At 38.0% G+C, this 18,512-nt stretch overlaps 1 protein-coding gene across 1 annotated transcript in view; it reads left to right on the forward strand.

Annotated features, from left to right (window-relative positions):
• Positions 1 to 18,512, forward strand: part of LOC117949042 (alpha-1,3-mannosyl-glycoprotein 4-beta-N-acetylglucosaminyltransferase C-like) — a 37,192-nt gene that overhangs the window by 2,418 nt on the left and 16,262 nt on the right. The window contains exons 2-3 of the mRNA XM_034879030.1: positions 3,034 to 3,127; positions 15,582 to 15,665. Coding sequence (XP_034734921.1) covers positions 15,638 to 15,665 — 28 coding nt within the window. The 5' untranslated portion in view covers positions 3,034 to 3,127; positions 15,582 to 15,637. The remainder of the gene's footprint in view (positions 1 to 3,033; positions 3,128 to 15,581; positions 15,666 to 18,512) is intronic.

Consider the following 18,512-nt stretch of genomic DNA (forward strand, 5'->3'; position numbering starts at 1 on the left):
AATGGCTGCAATGAAACAAAGAGTGAAAAATTTAAAGGGGTCTGAATACTTTCCGTACCCACTGTATATATAATATATAATATTTCTTTGTCAATGTCATTACAATAATATCTAGATATCTATGTCCTAATGATACTCAAAACAGTAGGGGGTTGGATTTTAAATCCACTGCCACTGTCACTTTTTACCAGCCACTTTTTTGCCTCATAAAGGTGACCAACAGGAATTGACGTGTCTGTACGAGCCTACTTGTGGACATCGCGCCGTCATCAAGTGCTGTAGAAGGGGGGCCAGGCTGGGACACACAATGATACTGTTTGATAAAGTAGTTTTTGGACTTTAACTTATCATTGCACCTTCAGTAATGTTACCCAAGAGTTACCCACCAATTGCTAAATTTAATTGCATTTCATGCCCTGTTTGCAACATTTGCAATTCAAAAGAAACAACATAATAATATATCAACATTGTAAGAAAACTTTTCATGTTCATACTAAACACATATGCAAAATTTTCGGACATCCTACTTTTTATTTTCTATCTAATTAAACAATTTAAGGATAATTAACATTTACTTTTTTAATACCTTTCTTTCAAGTTGACGGTTACAATATTACAGGAAATGAGGGGAGACATAGCACGTCATATCAAACCAGGTTTGCTGCAGTTCATTAACCCCTCGGCCACCAGGGCGCCCCACAAGTAATGTTGTTGTGGTTATGTTTAGGCATTCAACGCACTTGGTTGGGTGTAGTCAGAAGTGCCCACAACAGTAATGTCGTGTTGTACTGACACCCTGAAGTACACTTCCACATCACTGGAGCGGAGAAGTTAAACCCTGGAAGTCAGCAACAACAAGAAGAATCTCTTTTAAATTAAAAATGTCAAAACTGAACTTGAAGCATGAGGCAGGGTGTGTTTACTTTTTCACTACTTGACCACATTCCTTTGCCCTAACCAAAGTCTTCTTGTTGCCTAAACCCAACCACAAACTAGTCTCAGGATCTGAACCTCGGCCTTTTGTGTCCGGTGCTTTGCACACCCAGCACCCATCTCAACCAGCTCCCTACAGCTGTTGTTCTGTAAAATGTTACACACATTGCCATTAACCAACCCACAGGCAACAATTATGCAAAAACAAATTGGTTATATCATTTTTTTATTTTCAGGGAGACTGAGTTGCACATCGAGTACTGATCAAATTTGTTTGTTAGTAAAACTCCAGACAAATCATGTTCTTTGAGTTATACGATTCAGGAGTCTTTTCAGTATCAACAAAATTACCTTCCATCTGGCATCAGTAACAACTAAAGAAACAAGTATGAAACAACATTCAAAGGTCAAGTTTGATTTAAAAAAATCAACAACTGCATAACTAGATAAAGTGTGAAAAATGTTGAAGGTGGTGTGGGTGGACTGCCTACTTTTAAATAAGCAAGCAAAGTCTACATGGCCATCTGCTCACAACAGAATACTTTTTTTTATCAAGGCTTCAGCCTCACAAGAACCAGACTCTCTCTCTCTCACTCCTGCAATTTAGCATCTTGTACTTAGAGCGAACAGCACACCTAACATAACATTTCAGTTACGTCTAATTCAAGTGAAAAAGCCAAGCGTGGCTTCGGTTTGGTAAACAGATGCTGTATTTGACAAATCCATTTTAGATGTGCCATAAGTTACTCGGTGTCAACACTTCCTGAGCAACTTATTACGTCTTTATTTTTAGATTTTCTTTAATTTTGTGACAAAAAAAGAGAATTAGACACTTTACAGAGTGGTCTAATTGGATTACTGTATTACTTACTTGTCTCCCATGTGAAGTGAAATTATGTAAACGATAAATTTGGGGATACCTACTGTACTGTGCAGCTGTTTTTCTTATGCTGTTTAACAAAAGAGAGATAATTATATAGGGTTTTTTAAAGTTTTGTCCTCAAAATGACAAATGCATACTTTAATAAAAGACAATGACTGATTGACAGTGCCAAACTTAAATCAAGAATCAAGTTTAATTTTTCAAATTTTGCATACTCTTGAGCTTAAAAAGGCTAGTGTGCTATAAAGAATACCATTTAGAGTTAAAAGCAAATATAAATGTATAAAGCCTCAAAGATGAAAACTTAAACATATATGTAGTGGCCTGGTGTTATGGGCTGGTGGTGCAATTTTTCAATATCTAAAATACAAAAATGTATTTATGTAATAGTTTGCACATGCACATATAAGAACGTGCATGTTTGGTATACATTTTTTCCTCTTTTTGTCTTTATTGCTATTTTTGTCTTTATATTGGGTTTGACTATTACTGATTCATTTACTGCTGAATATGGTCTGTCATATACAGTGGTGGGAATAGCTTTGCAAATAATGGCGTTACTAACGGAGTTACATTTTTTAGTAATGAGTAATGTAATTGATTGGCTTTCCCGTCTTAATAACCCTGTTTACGTTACCCCCCCAAAATGCGACACGTTACCATAATTTAAGCTGTTTTATCAGTAGACCAGCTAGATCTTTTTTTTAATGTTCTTCCTTGGTTAGTGGGCAGCACATAAATGCTGACGTTTGGCTGAGTAAAATTTCACGGTAAGCCCCTCAGAGGTAGAGTTGGGCACGTGTTCGAAAGCACGCATAGTCGGACACACAACGAACAACCCAAGCAAGTCAGCCAAATGAGGGGCAATAAATATCAAAAGATGTATTGTGTTATTTGTATCAATTCACTATATAAACATAATATCTACATACCTGGCATTTAGCCAAGAAATATGATAAAGACTTTTTAAACTGGTTTCCCTTCAGAGTATCTCAGTGTCCCTAAGCCCTTGTACAGATGCAGTATTTGTGGAAGACAGCACAGTGTTCTGTTGATGGGAGTCTGATGTTTAACTCTGACTGAACATGGAGTCCTCTCTCTCAAGTGGCCAGACAGTTCATTAGAGGATGTGTGGCTGACAATGCATTACAGTCTTTTGAGTTATAAACCAAAATGCACCACCTTAGATGTGTTTCTTTGTTTCTTTTTATTTTCAGGCCAACTCTTGTTTGTGTGTGATTAAGGATCAATGCCAGTTCACCGAGGGAACAGAAGTAACCCTGACAACAGCCTGACCACATCAGCAGGCAGGTAAGAGTGTAAGATTGTCAAAGTTTGTTTTCCAGGGCTGTTTAAAGCATTTTCTCACATTGTTGTCAAACTGGTTGTGATCGTACATTATATTTGTTGGCACAAATATGATTCTTGTCACCAGAACTACAGTAACGCATGTTATCGGTCGTTCTCAGTTGTAATTAAATGCTAAATCTATGAGAAAACGCTTTGTGTTGAAATGGTAATTCGTTCATGATTCATCATTTGTGATTCAGATCAAACTCAGTGTAAAAGAAGTCAATGTTAAAACAAAGAAACTTTTGCTCATTTTATCAGTTCCCAAAAGGGAGGTTAAAGAGATCTTTGCAGCTTAAGCACAACATCTCAGAGTTTCTTGTTAAAGACAATTCCCTTATGTTGCTCTCATGACATTTGTTCGGAAGATCTCACCTTTTTCTAAATGACAGCAACTTTAACAGTTAAAAGGTTTCCTATAGTTTGGTACGCTGCTCTTCTGTGGCGAGACCTCAACGTACGTGTGCATTAAAGATTCATCTAAACAGCTGCTCCTGGTCTGGATCAGGACAGCATGTGATCCTGATTCCAAACTGTGTTTCTGAGCAGGAATAAAATCACTGGTAATTCTTTGTTATAAACTGTCTTGCCTTTAGGTCTAACAACCCTAAACTTGAATTGATCCTGAGAGGGGAAAAAACATTGTTTTATTTTATGTTTTCAATGTGATGTGAGACTGAAAATTGTGTTTCCGGGCATCAGCTGTGCTGATGTGCTCTTCAGGATCGATTCAGGGTCTTACAGGAAAATACTGATTCTGCATTAATATTAAAGGTGCTGTAAGCGATGTCATGCATGTTTTAAGCTACACCATTTTTTGTCACTTACAGCAAACATCTAGTCACTGTCTTCGAGCTGCCTGTCCCCAGAACACACTGGAAAAAAACAAACTGTGCCCACCTGCACCACAAAGCATACACAAACCGTGTCCCAGCGTTCCGGCCAATAACCGACAAGAAGGAAGTGGGAGTAGGGGTGGGGGGGTTAGTGCGTGGATGCACAGAAGAGAGGGGAATGGGATGAGGAGGAGGGAGGGGCGAGCATTATGTTTGAAATTACTTTGAACGTCAACAAGAAGTAACGTCACCCAACATCGCTTAGAGCACCTTTAAGAGAACAAAAAACAACAGTTCTTCTAACATGTATTATCTGTGAACCCAAAGCCTGATAAATCTTATTTCTCTCTGTGCCTTAGAGCTCCATTGTTGTCCAAAAACACACCAGTGAGCTGCACTGTTGCGCTGGGTGACATATTCCTTCATTAACATGAACACACACTGTTTAGTTGAAATCAATCCCACATAAACCGTCCTGCTGCCCCAAATACTCACTAGAGCAAAAATGTGGATTTGTGCACCGCTGAAAATAGTCCCCAGCATAACATTACTTATGCAACTTATGCTAAAAACTACAGTGGCCAGCGGTAGGGTTTTTATCACTCTTGCTGTTTTAAAGAGATTTTCTTTCTTTTCTTTATTACCCACTGTAGATCATAAAGTTAGCGTTACTGAGAGGTTATAAAGTCGTGATGAATGTTTTGCTCGGACAGAAAATCATTCATTTAAAATAATCCGTTAAAAGCCTGACCGAAGACTCACATTTTCACCCGCTGTTTTTCCCTTTTCCTTTTAGCTTTTAGTTGTTCTTCATTTAATTTCCTTTTTTTGTGATGGCCCTGCCAATGTATCAGCCATAACTACAGCAGATAACTTCTAAAATAACATTAAAATACAGATAAACCTACAGAAGTCTCCTGCTACCTTTTACCTGGCAGGAACACAGGCTTTTCCGGTGTTACAAAGAGGTGGTGTTACTTTGCGGTAAATATCGGGCCGGAGCAGAGGCATTAATAAAAACTATATAAAAATAGCTCTCTTTTTTACTGTTAGTCTTGTTTGCTGTTACAGGTCATTGAAGATCATTGTACAGAAAATGAAACATAAAAATGTTACATATAGTCCCTTTAAATGTTCACAATGTTTGTGACCCTTTTTTTTCTAAGATTAAGAAATTTAGAAGGAACCATTGGGCTCTGGCCTGATTGTCACAGATGAGGTAGGAAATTTGAAAAGGGTGAGATGAACTAACATATAGTTGGTTTTGGTCTTTTCATAGAATTTGTTTAGCCTGATAATCAGACTGAACTCTATTTTCACTTAATTTATTCAGCCTGGCATCGTATTCATGTAATGAACTTTTTTAGGAGCAACTAGTTAAACATTTAACACAACAACCTGTATAGGTTCTTGTCTCAATCTCATCTGCACTTGTCGCACATTTATTTGTCGCTATGACATTTTCATTCTTAATCTCGCCAAAAAATCTCTGATTTTTTCCTGATTGATATCAAGGATTTTACTACTTCTGTTTCTTTGACAGCTGAAATGTGTGGCTTCCAGCTCATTTATCTAGTTTCTGTCTGATGCTGTGAATCTAATCTCTGGGGGAGATCTTATGGGATCAACTACATTTTAAAGATACTGAATGAAGAAGGATACAGCTACCTCTATTTGACTGATGATTTCTGACCTGTTTGGTCTGTTAAGTGTCAGAAAATGAATGAAAAATGAAACTTAAAAATGGATGACTCAAGTTCACAGAGCAATGTGATATTTGACATTTTTCTTTTAAAACAGCTTGTGTTGTCTGACAGTTTAAAACCATAACATATTAAAATCAAAGTGATGTAAAATGAAAGGATACAAAGCAAGTGGCCACCCTTTTGCATTTTTACTACATAAATGACTTCAACAATTAAGCAATTATCAAAATTGTTGTTTAATCTGTGATTAAGTAATGGACTAATCAACTAATCACTTAAGGAAAAAAGTCTATTGTTTAAATGTATTTCAGCATCAAACTCTACTGTGTCTAATGTGTCTTCCTGTTAGTTGTACATTTGTTTTGAAGGCTTGGATTTCAAACTCTTCCCATATTTGAAGTGAACTTGTATCTTTAAGCGCAAGATGGGAGTCAAAAACATCTCCAACAATACGCCTGTTGTCTCTGGTAGACGAGCTTTTCATTTTCTCTCGCGTTTCAAAGGCGTTTGATCTGCTTCCCTCTAACGGTTGACAACTTAGAAGAGGAAAGCCTACAGCAGTCCCTCAAGGCTTAATTATCCCTCAAACTGATAACAACCTGGTAAGAGGAGGCATGGAAGAGAACAGGAACTAAAAGGGGATGGAGATGGTAGGATTAATGGAGATTGTCTGATATCACCTGGCCTCTGATCAGAAGACTGTGTTGGCAGGCGGAGCACATCCTCTCCATTTTTCTATTCCATGCCAAAAACTGCTGGTGCTGTGTAGCTCATTGGGCAGAGCACAACCTCACCGACCAGCAGTAGGCAGTTTGTTAATTTGTAATGTGGAGCGGCCCACCATCACGCCTCACCCCCCCCCTTCAAATCGCCTACTAACATCAGACATACGGTGTTTGAACTAGCGGTGGGAAGAATGAACATGTAACCCAAGTGTGTCCATTCTTGATTAAAAGATCTGTTTTCACTGTCTACTTTTTCTTTTCTAAGAGCACGCCATGCAAAATTACTTTTCTCTGACTCACTTATTTCTCCAGCTGCCTCTTGTCTTGTCTCTAAACTTTGTTCTCAATCACTGACTCCACTGCACAGATTGGATTGACTGAGTAGCATCACGTGAGATGATTTACAAAGCATGCAATTGGTCTGTGAGTTTCGTGGGCAGCTAGAAATGCTGCAAAATAGAAGAACTTGTTGTATGTAATAAATGTAATAATTGTCATTAATTTACCGGTGATCTGTTTGGACATGGATAGGATGTTGTACGTGTCCGCCTATTAGGGACCTTGGGGGGATGTACAGGAATGACCGGTTAACAAGAGGGATGCAATTTGGTCATTTTGTTTACAAAGGGGATGGTGACCCCCCCCCCCATCCCCTCTCAAATCCCCTACAAGCTTGTTTATGGTCACAGTTATAAACACATACTGACCTTCCGTCTGTACTCTGCATTTACTTTCATAGTATTTGTGCATGTTATCTGATAGCTTATAGATACAAACAGAACGGAGCAGTTTCACCTGAAATCATGGGTGCAGTGTAGCCAGTGAAGAAATTTTAAAAAATGGCGGAGCTAGTTAGAAAATTTAAACATGTACACTTACTTTACTTTGCCAGGGCACAGGGACAAACAGTTACTACAGAACAGCTTGGAGGAAATTGGATGGGAATTAAACGTGAGTTGGGCTGTAGCAAATGAAAAGTGGAGGTCCGTGTGAGACTGATTTGTTGGAGCCCCCTCTAGTGGTTGTCCAGTGTTGCCAACATCAATGCCACTGATAAGGAAGTATGTGGGCGGGTTTCATTGTTTTAAATGGACGTGTATATTTTTTTAAGAAAGGGAGCATAAATGAGCCTTACTGTTGAACGGCCTGTTCCCAAAGGAAACCCTCAATCAAATAGCACCAGTAAGGGTACCATCCTCACAGTTGAAGGTTACATTTTTGCAGCAATATTACTCTTTTTCAGAGCTTTTTGTGGAATTTTTATAACCAAGTCCAGGCTTACATTTTTGCTCAGTATAAGTTCATATTCTTTGTGGATGTTTTAGTCCATAGAGACACATTTTTTTTTGTTTCATCATCATCTTTTTTTTTCTTCTGAAGTACATCTCGGCTGCAATAAGCCTCCTCAAAGTTAGCAGAATTTGTGGGGGATTCTTGCTCAAGGACATTTAAAACATGTGCGTCAAAAGTAAAGACAAAGCAACGGTTGAGAGAAAGATATGCTCAAAAGACAAAGATGTGACACACCACAATGAACACGTCACAATGCATTTCATTTAGCAGGCAAAATGATTTCTGCTTTGATCTGATTAGTGTGTGTTTATCTCAGCAATGTTGCTCAATGATTATGACAAATATTTTGATGATTTCTGATGGTTTTCTATTCCATATTAATATCACCCAGAAAGATGAATGGAAAATTTACTTTACATTTTTTTTGTTTAGAGGACACCTACATCTTGTTAAAACATGAAACTAAAATCATTTTGCTGCATTTTCTCTCTTTGGGAAAAACAAAGGCAAATGGGGCCAATTATAAGTCCTTCAAAGCCCAGAATAAATGCTTTCCAAACTGTGGACTTCACTGTGCAATCAGACATGTCTTTATGTCCTCTATTGAAGAAAAGGTTACAAACTATGCTCGCTATCATCTCTTATTGAGTGTTTTTGTGTTGTGGCTTAATTGTTTGGTGCTGGCACAGATGTGGCCAAGAATAGTAAAGTCAATAAACTTGATTGGAAGAAGCTTTTTTTTGTTTTGTTTGCTTTCCACTGTTTAATCCCAGTGAGGAGCTACAGCAGAGTGGTTTAAACTGTCTGTGATTTTTTTGTGCGGATTTATGACTTTTGGGGAAAAACTTTATTTATACAAAACAACAACTTTATCCTTTAACAGAGATGTCATAAGCCTAAGCTGCTTAACAGACAGAAAAAGCTATTTGGGTGCACTTGACAGCACTAATCTGGTCCTGAAAATAAATCTACTTATAATTTTGAAAATATTATAAAAAAAATGACAATCCTCAGTTATTATAGTATCATAATTGATATTACTGATGTTTGGAAACATGTTGAATGGGTTCATTTCCATGGTGTGATCCTCTTCCATACTGAAGGTTAAACTTTTAGACAATATCAAACAAGGATGTATGATAATAGCAGATAAGAGAAGAGGTGGGTGTCCATGTCTAATTATTTAAATATCCGCTCTCACCTCTGTTGGCAAAAGTAATTATGACAAAGTCATGTGGTGCTGGAATAGGACGAGTGGACCAGTATCGACATCAGAGAAACGTGCCATCCAGCTGCCTGAGGAGGAGATAATCAAACGTTCAGCAGCTCTAGCGACTGTTGAAGAGATTTTCTTTATTATTATTCTGAGCATTTGCTGCGTTTAAAGTCAGAGTTAAATGGTGGTTTAGAGCATCTTGCTTCTGGACTGTGGAGCTGTTGAAACAGGATGTTGGAGCTTTAATAGCATAACTAATGGAATATTGGTTTACTTTTAAGTAGTAGAAGAGGGGTTAGAGAGACTTGGATTTGTATGTAATCCCAGAAAAAAACCTACTGAGCTCCTGATATAGACATACACATTTATTTGTCATTATTGTCATTTTTGGGCCCATATTGTCTAAATCGCCTGTTGTAGTCAGGATCTTGAACACTTGAAAACCTTTTTGTCACACACTGGTCACCTTCAGAGACTTGCACTTTGTAAAACTTGATTGGAAAAGTTTCATAATTTCTAAGTTAGGTCTTCAATTTATTTATTTTTTAGTGAAGGCAATAAGCTTTGGTTGCAGAGTGTGCAGTGGAAACCTTAAAAATATGGTGTCTTGTTAACTTGAAAGCTAAACGTAGCAGTCCAACACTAATATAAATTATTGCACATGGTTATAAAATACAAACAGTCTCTTTGTTTTACTTTAGGCGGCTGACAAAGAGGTTAAGTTACAAAATAAAAATGTAAAAACATGCATTCTTAAATATTGTGTTAAAATGATAATAGAACAGAAGCATTAGCTACAAAAGTGTCATTACATTTTATATTTGAACTATTATACCATCTTATTAGTCTGTGCTGTATTGACGCCTTCCTCGAGAGAGTGATATAGTCTATTTCATATTTTTATTACTGCTTGTTATTGCTTTGCATGGCTAACTGGTGTTGGAGTTATATGAACGTGTCCTGATGCTTGCTTGGCTTCTTATTTTAACTGGAGCTACTGTTGATGTGTAATCTCTGCTAGTGTCCTGATGCTTTCTCCAGCTCTGCATGGTATACTAAAAAAAGCTTATAGTTCTGCTCTAGCTATATGCATGGTGTCTTTTTGATTACTGTGTGTATATTTTAACCTGTATTAATGTTTTTGTGTTGCTTCCTGTTGCCGTGGTCGAAAATCATCTGGCCAAAGAACTACAGTTGAAAATTTGCCGACTGGCTAACACTGGCACATTTACAGAAATGTTGATTAACGTGTGTTGTCCTTTATAAATAAAACAGAAATACAAAGTAAAATTACTTATGCATGCCGAATAGCTCCTGTCAGTATTAAATTACAATATGGGATTATTATTTATGGTGCATTACTGTTGAAGCAGCATCTTAATGTTGAAGCTGGTCATTATAAAGCTAACGTGCTTGTGGGAAATTTAAACAATAACAATGCATCATATTTTATATTTTGAATGTCAAATCTAAATCTGTAATATAACTGCTGACTATAGCTGTCACATAAAGTAGCAGCTGCAGTAATAGGAACAATATTTTGTTATGAAATCATCGAGTCAAATAGAATTATGTAAGTAGTGGGAAAGTACTAAAATAACATACAGTTACTTGAAAAAAGTAGTTGCGTTGCATCACTGCTACTGCTAATAATTATCAGTAATACTACAATAATAGTAATAAAAATAATAAAAATATGTATCATCATCATTGCATTCTTAATCTAATTCAAGAAAACGCACATAGCTGCCAGAAAAGAATCGCCACAAAACAATGTAAGAGTCAAAATGCAGTAACACAAATTAATAAATAATTAAATAAATAATTAGTAGTGATCTTGCAGTGTATGATGATCATCAACCCAATCAGTCACTTAACCGTTCAGTAATCACTAAATATGTCATCAATTTGGAACCATAAGAACGATCAGATGGGAGTTTATCAATCCTGCATTTATATCAGCAACCTGGTGAACTGTGAAGAGCACACAAGTTAAATTCACAACACATGCTCTGTGCTGTGCTTACAACGGCGATTCAGAGAAGGGATTATTTTACTAATTAGCGGGGATATGCTCCTCTTCTTTGACACAAGCTGAAGCCCGTCAGTGATTGGATCGGATAAGCATTTGACATTCAGAGCTAGCTTTTACTTTGTTTTTCAAATCCCAGAGAGGATTTTGCCTGCCCGTCTGCTAGTGAGCTCTCAGCTTTTATTCTTTTCCATATTTACCTTGCAGTTGTTCTGTGCTGCAGCAGTGTTGGTCCTACTGTAGTTATGGTACAATATTGCCATCCTTTTGTTTGCCACTGGAATACTGTTCAGTAAAACATTGATGTGATGTTGTGATGTGATGTACAGTAGCTAGCTGCAGTGTGATAAGCCTCCAACTGTCCACCAAGTGACAGCTGCTCGTCTATACGAAAAATGTAAGGCTAAAAGATTGATGACGTAGTGGCTCCTTAAAGTTATAGTTGGTGAGCTAGTGTAGCTGGTGAGTTCTTTGCTAACTTGGTAGCCGGCTCTCTATTTTCTCTTATCTCTGCTATTGCTGCCTGTGACAAGTTAAATTCCCAATATACGCTCTGTGCTGCGCTTAAGATGGCGATTCAGATCAGGGATGCTTACTGATTTTTCCAAATAAAGTCGCCACGAACAACCAAATGCAATCGAGAGTGACATTTTCAACAGAAGGTCAACATTGTGTTACCTCATTCGGCAATAGATAGTGACTTAACAGACATTTATTTAAAGGAACATTTTTGAGATTATTACTTTAAAAGTCCAGCTTGTTTATCCAAATCGTCCAAATGAAATGACAAAATGTGTTGTTTGTCCATGCTTTCTAGAATGACATAGTTTTTCAGATTGCTGAAACAAGAAAAATAAATGCTCTTTATGGTTAAGGTTTGGTTAGGTTCAGGGCAGTGGTGTAGTCTACGTGATACGCAGGTATACGCAGTATACCCACTAAGAAAGCTCCAGGATTTCCATATACCCACTTTAAAATGCGCAATGACATGTAACAAGATAATATTTTTGATATATTTTGAATCATCATCTGTTTTATCCTTCGCTTAGGCTACATATAGGTATTTCAATTGGTGCATCAAAGTGTATCATAATGCAGGAAAGGAAGACTTTGACTCTCATAATTTCCCTGTGGGAGGACACCCAGACACCCTACTTTGATATGTCCATTCTGGTCCATATTTAGTACAGTATACCTGCTAAAATACATTAGACTACACCACTGGTTTAGGGAAGTGTTATGGTTTGGGTTAAATTACTTTAAGGTTAGAGGAATTGACAGTAATAAACACACGTTTAAGGTTAGGAAATTGTTGTTGTCACAGAAACAAAACAATGTTCAGTTTTGTTTAGAAAAGGGATATTGACAGAGGTATTCTGTTATACTCTTTGCTCCTGTCCTAAATTACTAAAACCAATAGCGGGCACTTCAACCTAAACACAATGCTAAAATGAAGAGTTATATCAACATACTGAACAATATTTCTCCCTAAACTGTAAACTGTTGTCCATCATGTGTTGAAGTAAACCATCATAACCTCTACAAGTATCCAGGAACTGCTTCAGGGCCACTTCCTGCTGATAGATTTGGATATGTGACCTTACAAGTGAATGAATTGCGCCAGAATGCACCTTTAGTTCTGCCGTCTTTGAAGCTGTTTCCCTCAGCCTTCAAGTTCCACTAAGAAAACTGTTCTTCAAGAGGTGCCTCTTTGACACAGTCTTTGAATTGGTTCACAGCTATAGCTGTCAGTAAACGGCACACAGTGTCGTGCATATTTAGCTTCCCAGACAGTTTTTTATACCAAAGAGATGAGGGAGGACAAAGTTTAAATGTGAATCTTTCTGTAGATTGAGTGCTCACTTTTTGGAGATAATTTGGTTTCAAGCAGATTTAGGAGACAACTTTCTGTCAGTGACTTTACCTGGCACCATTATTTCATTTGGGCAAACTATTGTTTCTGTTAGTAGGTGGGACAATCTGCATTATTTAAAATTCACTTTGTTATTCAGACTGAATAGATTTATAAATATATGAATACATTTTTACAGTTTCAACATGGTGATGACATTCCTCCGAGCAGCCTCCTTTGAAAGTGGACTGACTATGCTGACATTTCCTACCACTCCACTACATTACAGCAGCAGACTGTTGCCTTTTGTCAGCGGCAGCAGGAATGCATATTAAAATAGTAGATTGCAAATTAAATTGAGAGGAACTGTAGGTTTGGTAATAGTTTATTTTTATTTTTTTTGCAAGCTTTGTAAGCATCTTACACACATCTTACACACATCTTACACACATCCTGTGTGTAAGATGATGCAAAGTATGAGCTGCTGCTATGCTTCAAGGGTCCCAGCAGGTATCTACATACAGTACGCAGTCCTCAAGTCTTAATAAGCTTAATAACCGTGTGTTCTTTGAAGGCGGCAGGCTGGTCAGACGTCCCCATTTTTGGAGGACCCAGTTTCAAAGTTTCCTAACAGAAACGTTTTGATCACCGTGGGTAGTGATGACAGAAAGGGGGGTTATTTGTGTAATTTTCTAACAGAACAGAGTCTCTACAGCTCACCTTATTCTTGGAACAACTGAAATGTGAAAGAACTAAAACTCCCAAAAGACTTTTTTTTATTTTTTAACCTTTATTTATCCAGGTAATTGATTGAGAATAAGTTCTCATTTAGAACGACGACCTGTCACATTACAGGTGTGATTGCCCAGTACAATCACAGTCTGATCTGCTGGCCACTAAGCAGCTCCACTGGACTGGTTGGGGTTAAGGGTCTTGCTCAAGGGCACCTCCGTGGTGGTAATGAGCCCTCTTTCACTTTCCTCACCCAGATATTATCCTGTCGTTCTGGGGATTGAACCGGCGACCTCCCAGTCACACGCTTGCTTCAGACCCCCACTGCCCAGATATTTTTTATTAATATTTTAACACCAGAACCAGATTATACAGTAGATGGGGAATGTATCATTATAAATAGACTGTATTTAATATACACCAAACAAAACATAATTCTAAATTGTGTTTGGGAAATGTGTTTAAACTGTAATTGACATTACTGCATAATATATTGTGATAATGCCTGATGGTTTTATCTCTTCTGTGGATGTTAATGTCACATACTTCCTGTACGTCATGATTTATTTACTAAGTCAGTTTAAGTTGCACTTTATTGCATATTTTGTGTTGTCCAAAGAAGGACCTTTTCACCACAGCCAATTGTAAAAAACCTTTTTGGGATATTTTGAGGGATTCTTTTTGAATTTCTGCCATTGCTACGAAGTTTTTTTTTGTATGCACCCATTTCAAAATGTGCATAAAAACATGTGGATGGAAAGGCATTCTACAGCCGGGGATCAAACCACCGACCTTCTGAATAGTGCTGCTCTACGGGCTGAGCCACAGCCACCCAGTGGACAAGACAAGGTCATCACAACAAAAAAGGTCTCAGCTCCAATCGGACAATATAAGTGGAAAAACCACTTTTATGAAACAATGTACATCATATAGTATGATCTCAGTCAGTAAATGAGATTTTATTTAAACTTCTGCATGCACGCAAAGGTCCGATAAATACGGTGGCTGAAGAAAAAAAGGGATATGAGAAGCATATTGACTTCAGGAACAAAATTAGAATTGATCTGAAGAGCAGAGGGAAGATTGTTTACACTTCCTGCAGTGAATTGTTATGCCGGTAGTCGAGTAAACCTGTGGCAGAGTCAGCCTCTCATTATTCTTCCAGACAGGCATGCCGTCCTAAGATTGGAAATGAGAGTGACTTTGGATGGTTTAAAACTCTTAATTGATGAAGCTGAGGTTTGTGTGGATTTTTTATTTTGTTGTTCTCCTATTCTCTTCTCATCAAAACAGCTTCTAGGTGAATAAAACAGTCACGGAGAGAACTGCTGCTGCTGCTCTCAGCCGAGAGAGAAATTCAACACAAAAAAAACAAATATTTTGTTTTTCCCAGCACATCCATATCTCCACTTAGAAGGATAAAACTGTCCTCAGCTAATCCTTTTAAGAACACAAAAAACAGTCCCATCCAGAAAAGTGCCTTTATTTTTGTTTTTTAAGATTATTTTTGGGGGTTTTCTCCCTTTATCAATGACAGCGTATAGACAGGAAAGGGGGAGAGTGATGGGGGATGACACGCAGCAAAGGGCCGCAGGTTGGATTCAAACCTGGGCCGCTGCAGGGCTCAGCCAACATGGGGTTAACACTCTTAACGGGTGAGCTAGAGGCTGCCCCAGAAAAATGCCTTTTTAATAAAGATTACAGTTTTTAGACAGATATGACATTTGGTTTTGGCAGCAGGAAGGCTTACAGCAGCTAATCATACATTAACTCACAGATAATGGAACATTGTACAAATCAAAGTGCTCCATTTAATAATTTGGTGTAGTGTTAATACAGTTGTAATAAGTGAATACCCCCTCATTGCTGACACTTTTTCAATTAATTGCTAAATTATCCAGCTGTTAAATGTACTTAATTTATCATGTCAAGTTATTTTTGTCTTTAAAGACCAAAATAGAAACAATCAAAGTTTATTCTATTCTGTTGGATAAAAACTGATTTTTGTTCTTTCTTTTTTTAGGTTTAAGTCAACTGACTGACAAGTGAGAAAAGTGTACCTGCTGAGGAAACAGCGAGATGTGTTTGAAAGCCCCAGACAAAGCCAGTAAGTGGACATTAAATTAAGATTTTCTGTGAATAAACTTGATAAAATTCTCAAACCAGTTACTAAAGTGACTAAATAAGGATAAAACTAAGGCACAGCATTGCTTTGCTAGCTGAAAGCTAACGTTTCTGAATCAGAAAAAGGTGTATTGCCAAGGAAGTAATTACAAGGAATTTGCCTTGTTGGTTGGTTCATATCTAAACAAAACATAATGAACATTTATACGAAATAAACAATAAATACAGAAACAAATATATTCAAAATAGCTGTTTAACATAAGAAAAGAGGCTGAATGGATTGAGTGCAGAACGTGGAAGAATTACAGTATATAGTATAGTAAAACAAACTTAGGCTTATGGAAATATCGTTAGTTTGGACAAAATTAAAGTTATTTCCATTCCTTCTGAGGGGGACATTCATAAGTGTACCAAATGTCATGGCAATCCATCCAACAGTTTTCAATAAATTTCACTCAAAACCAAAAATGTCAACCTCGTTGGGAAGTCAGGGATCAACAAAGTTGTTTGGCTTCATTTTGTGGGGGACATAAATGTCTGCCAAATATCATATCAATCCCTCCCATATTTTGTTTTATTTCATTCTGGACCAGAGTGGTGGACTAACTGATCAATCGATATTCCCATCCAGTCACAGCGCTTGAATGGTTTGAAATTGCATTAAACTGCATTAAAGTAACCTACTAAAGAAGTACAAGAACAGTACAAGAACAGCACAAACCTGAACTTCTCGTCCACACCAGCACAAAACAGGACGTGCTGCCAGTTTGAGTAACAGTGAAGCTATAAAAGAATGTAGCATTAGTTGTTGATAGACGGTTATTTTCGTCAAACTAAGATATTAGAGAAAAACACGAGTGTGGGTTGTTCACTGCTGAAACAGAATGCCTACCAAGAGCAAGGCAGCCTCTCGCTCACCTGATTGATGAGCATTCTGGGAATTCACTCCCAGTGATCTCCAGGGGATTTATTAGCATTCTATTATGTTCATCATATAGTAGCAGCGTCTCTGGTACACTCTTGGCAGGCACCTGAGTAATGATGATTTTGTTGCTCATCACTCTCAGGCTACATTCACAACATGGGCTTTCGGGCTCGGCTCCAAATTTCTGACTCCTATCTGATTTTTTGGATCACTGTTTACGTCTTTGCCTGATAAATATCTGACATCAATATGAGCTGACAGACATGTCACAAAGCGTTCAGAGGATAAGAAAAGCCTCCACGCTTCCACTGCTTCCAAATTTACACCTAAGTTGGTGACTGCAAGTCGAGTGGAAGATGGAAGGAGTGCTGACAACATTTTCGTGGACAAATATAAGCTTAAAACACAACATAGATTATCAAGATAAACTTAAGTAAAGTTTTAGTGAAACGTTTTAGTAGAGGTACTGTTTCTTTTTAGTAAAGATTATTTTTTGGGCTTTTCTGCCTTTAATTTTTGACAGGACAGTGAGGTGAGTAAGGGGGGGAAACATGCTGGAAATCGTCCCAGTTCTGATTTGAACCATGGACCTTTGCGTTGAGGCATTAATCACTCAGTACATGTGCGCCTGCTTTACCACTGATCCCACCTGGCCACGAAAGTACAGTTTTTTTCATGTGAAGCTTTAATTGTTTTCACATACTGTAGATCCAGAGAGAGGCTTTTTATTTTGACTAGACTTGTAAAATGTTCTCATCCACAACTATATGTCACATGTAAACAACAATGCAGCTTTCTTTATTGTCATGCTGATGTCTCAAATCATCCCTGTCTCTAACATTCTCATAAGTGGGGAAAGAAAATCTGAATTGGGTCACGTCCAGCAGTAGTGTGAATTGAGCTCTGCGTTCCTTCATTATCATATATCTGGACCATCGTCTGGTGGAAGAAAAGAAATTGGGAGAATTCTAGCGTCAGAGCTTTGTGACACCACTCCTTCCTCCTCTCAGCTCTCCTTGCAGAGCTGAGCTGTGGGATGATTTTACAGCGAGTGGTACCATTTCAGAGTCTCCACTGATGTTTCCATTACACACTTGTCGCCATGGAGACCAACATCCTCTCCCCCATATTCCATTGCATCGCTACAGTAAATCTCTTTGTTTACCACACACGCACCTCCCAAACTAGTGGCAAAGAGACTGCACCCTTTTTACTGCTGTCTTCTTCAACATGGATTTCCCCTGTTCCTGCAGAGCTGAGAGAAAGTGATGTGCTCTAAGAATTTGTAATGACTTCTGTATTTCCTTCTCATGCAGTTTCATTTCAGATGTGAAATCTCAGTTCAACCTGCAGGCGCATAGCACATATTTTGCATTTATCCAATGCACATTGTCATGTGTCCAGAGTGACAAATAGTAGTGTCTCACCATGGGGCATTGTTGACTTCTCACAGGAGGCCTGTTTGCTATTGCAAATGGGGTTCAGACTGAGTTGACACTTCCCAGTACCCCCCATCAGTGCTTTCTCACTGATAGAATTTTATTATTGGCAAGTCAGTAGATGCTATCATATCCCTACATCCCTTCACCCATTGCCCCAAAGCAAGTGAAATGCTATAACAGGAGAATTGATTATATGTAGACCATAGAGCAGCACTCAGAAAATGTGTTTACTGTATTCTCCCTCCCGTTTAAATGCCAAGAATCAGCTCTCAGCAGACGCTCCACTGCCCGATGAATGATTAATGAGTCAGAGTGCTTCCATAACTGGCCTCACATACACATTTCCACCCAGGTAGATCAGCACCATGTCAACCCTTTGGAAATGCAGGAAGTTATGTTCCCTGAATTAGAGCTGAGAGTAGAAGGTTGCTGATTTAAATCTCCAGCCCAACTGGGAAAAGAC

Source organism: Etheostoma cragini, chromosome 8, assembly GCF_013103735.1.
Source record: "Etheostoma cragini isolate CJK2018 chromosome 8, CSU_Ecrag_1.0, whole genome shotgun sequence".
NCBI classification, from domain to species: domain Eukaryota; kingdom Metazoa; phylum Chordata; class Actinopteri; order Perciformes; family Percidae; genus Etheostoma; species Etheostoma cragini.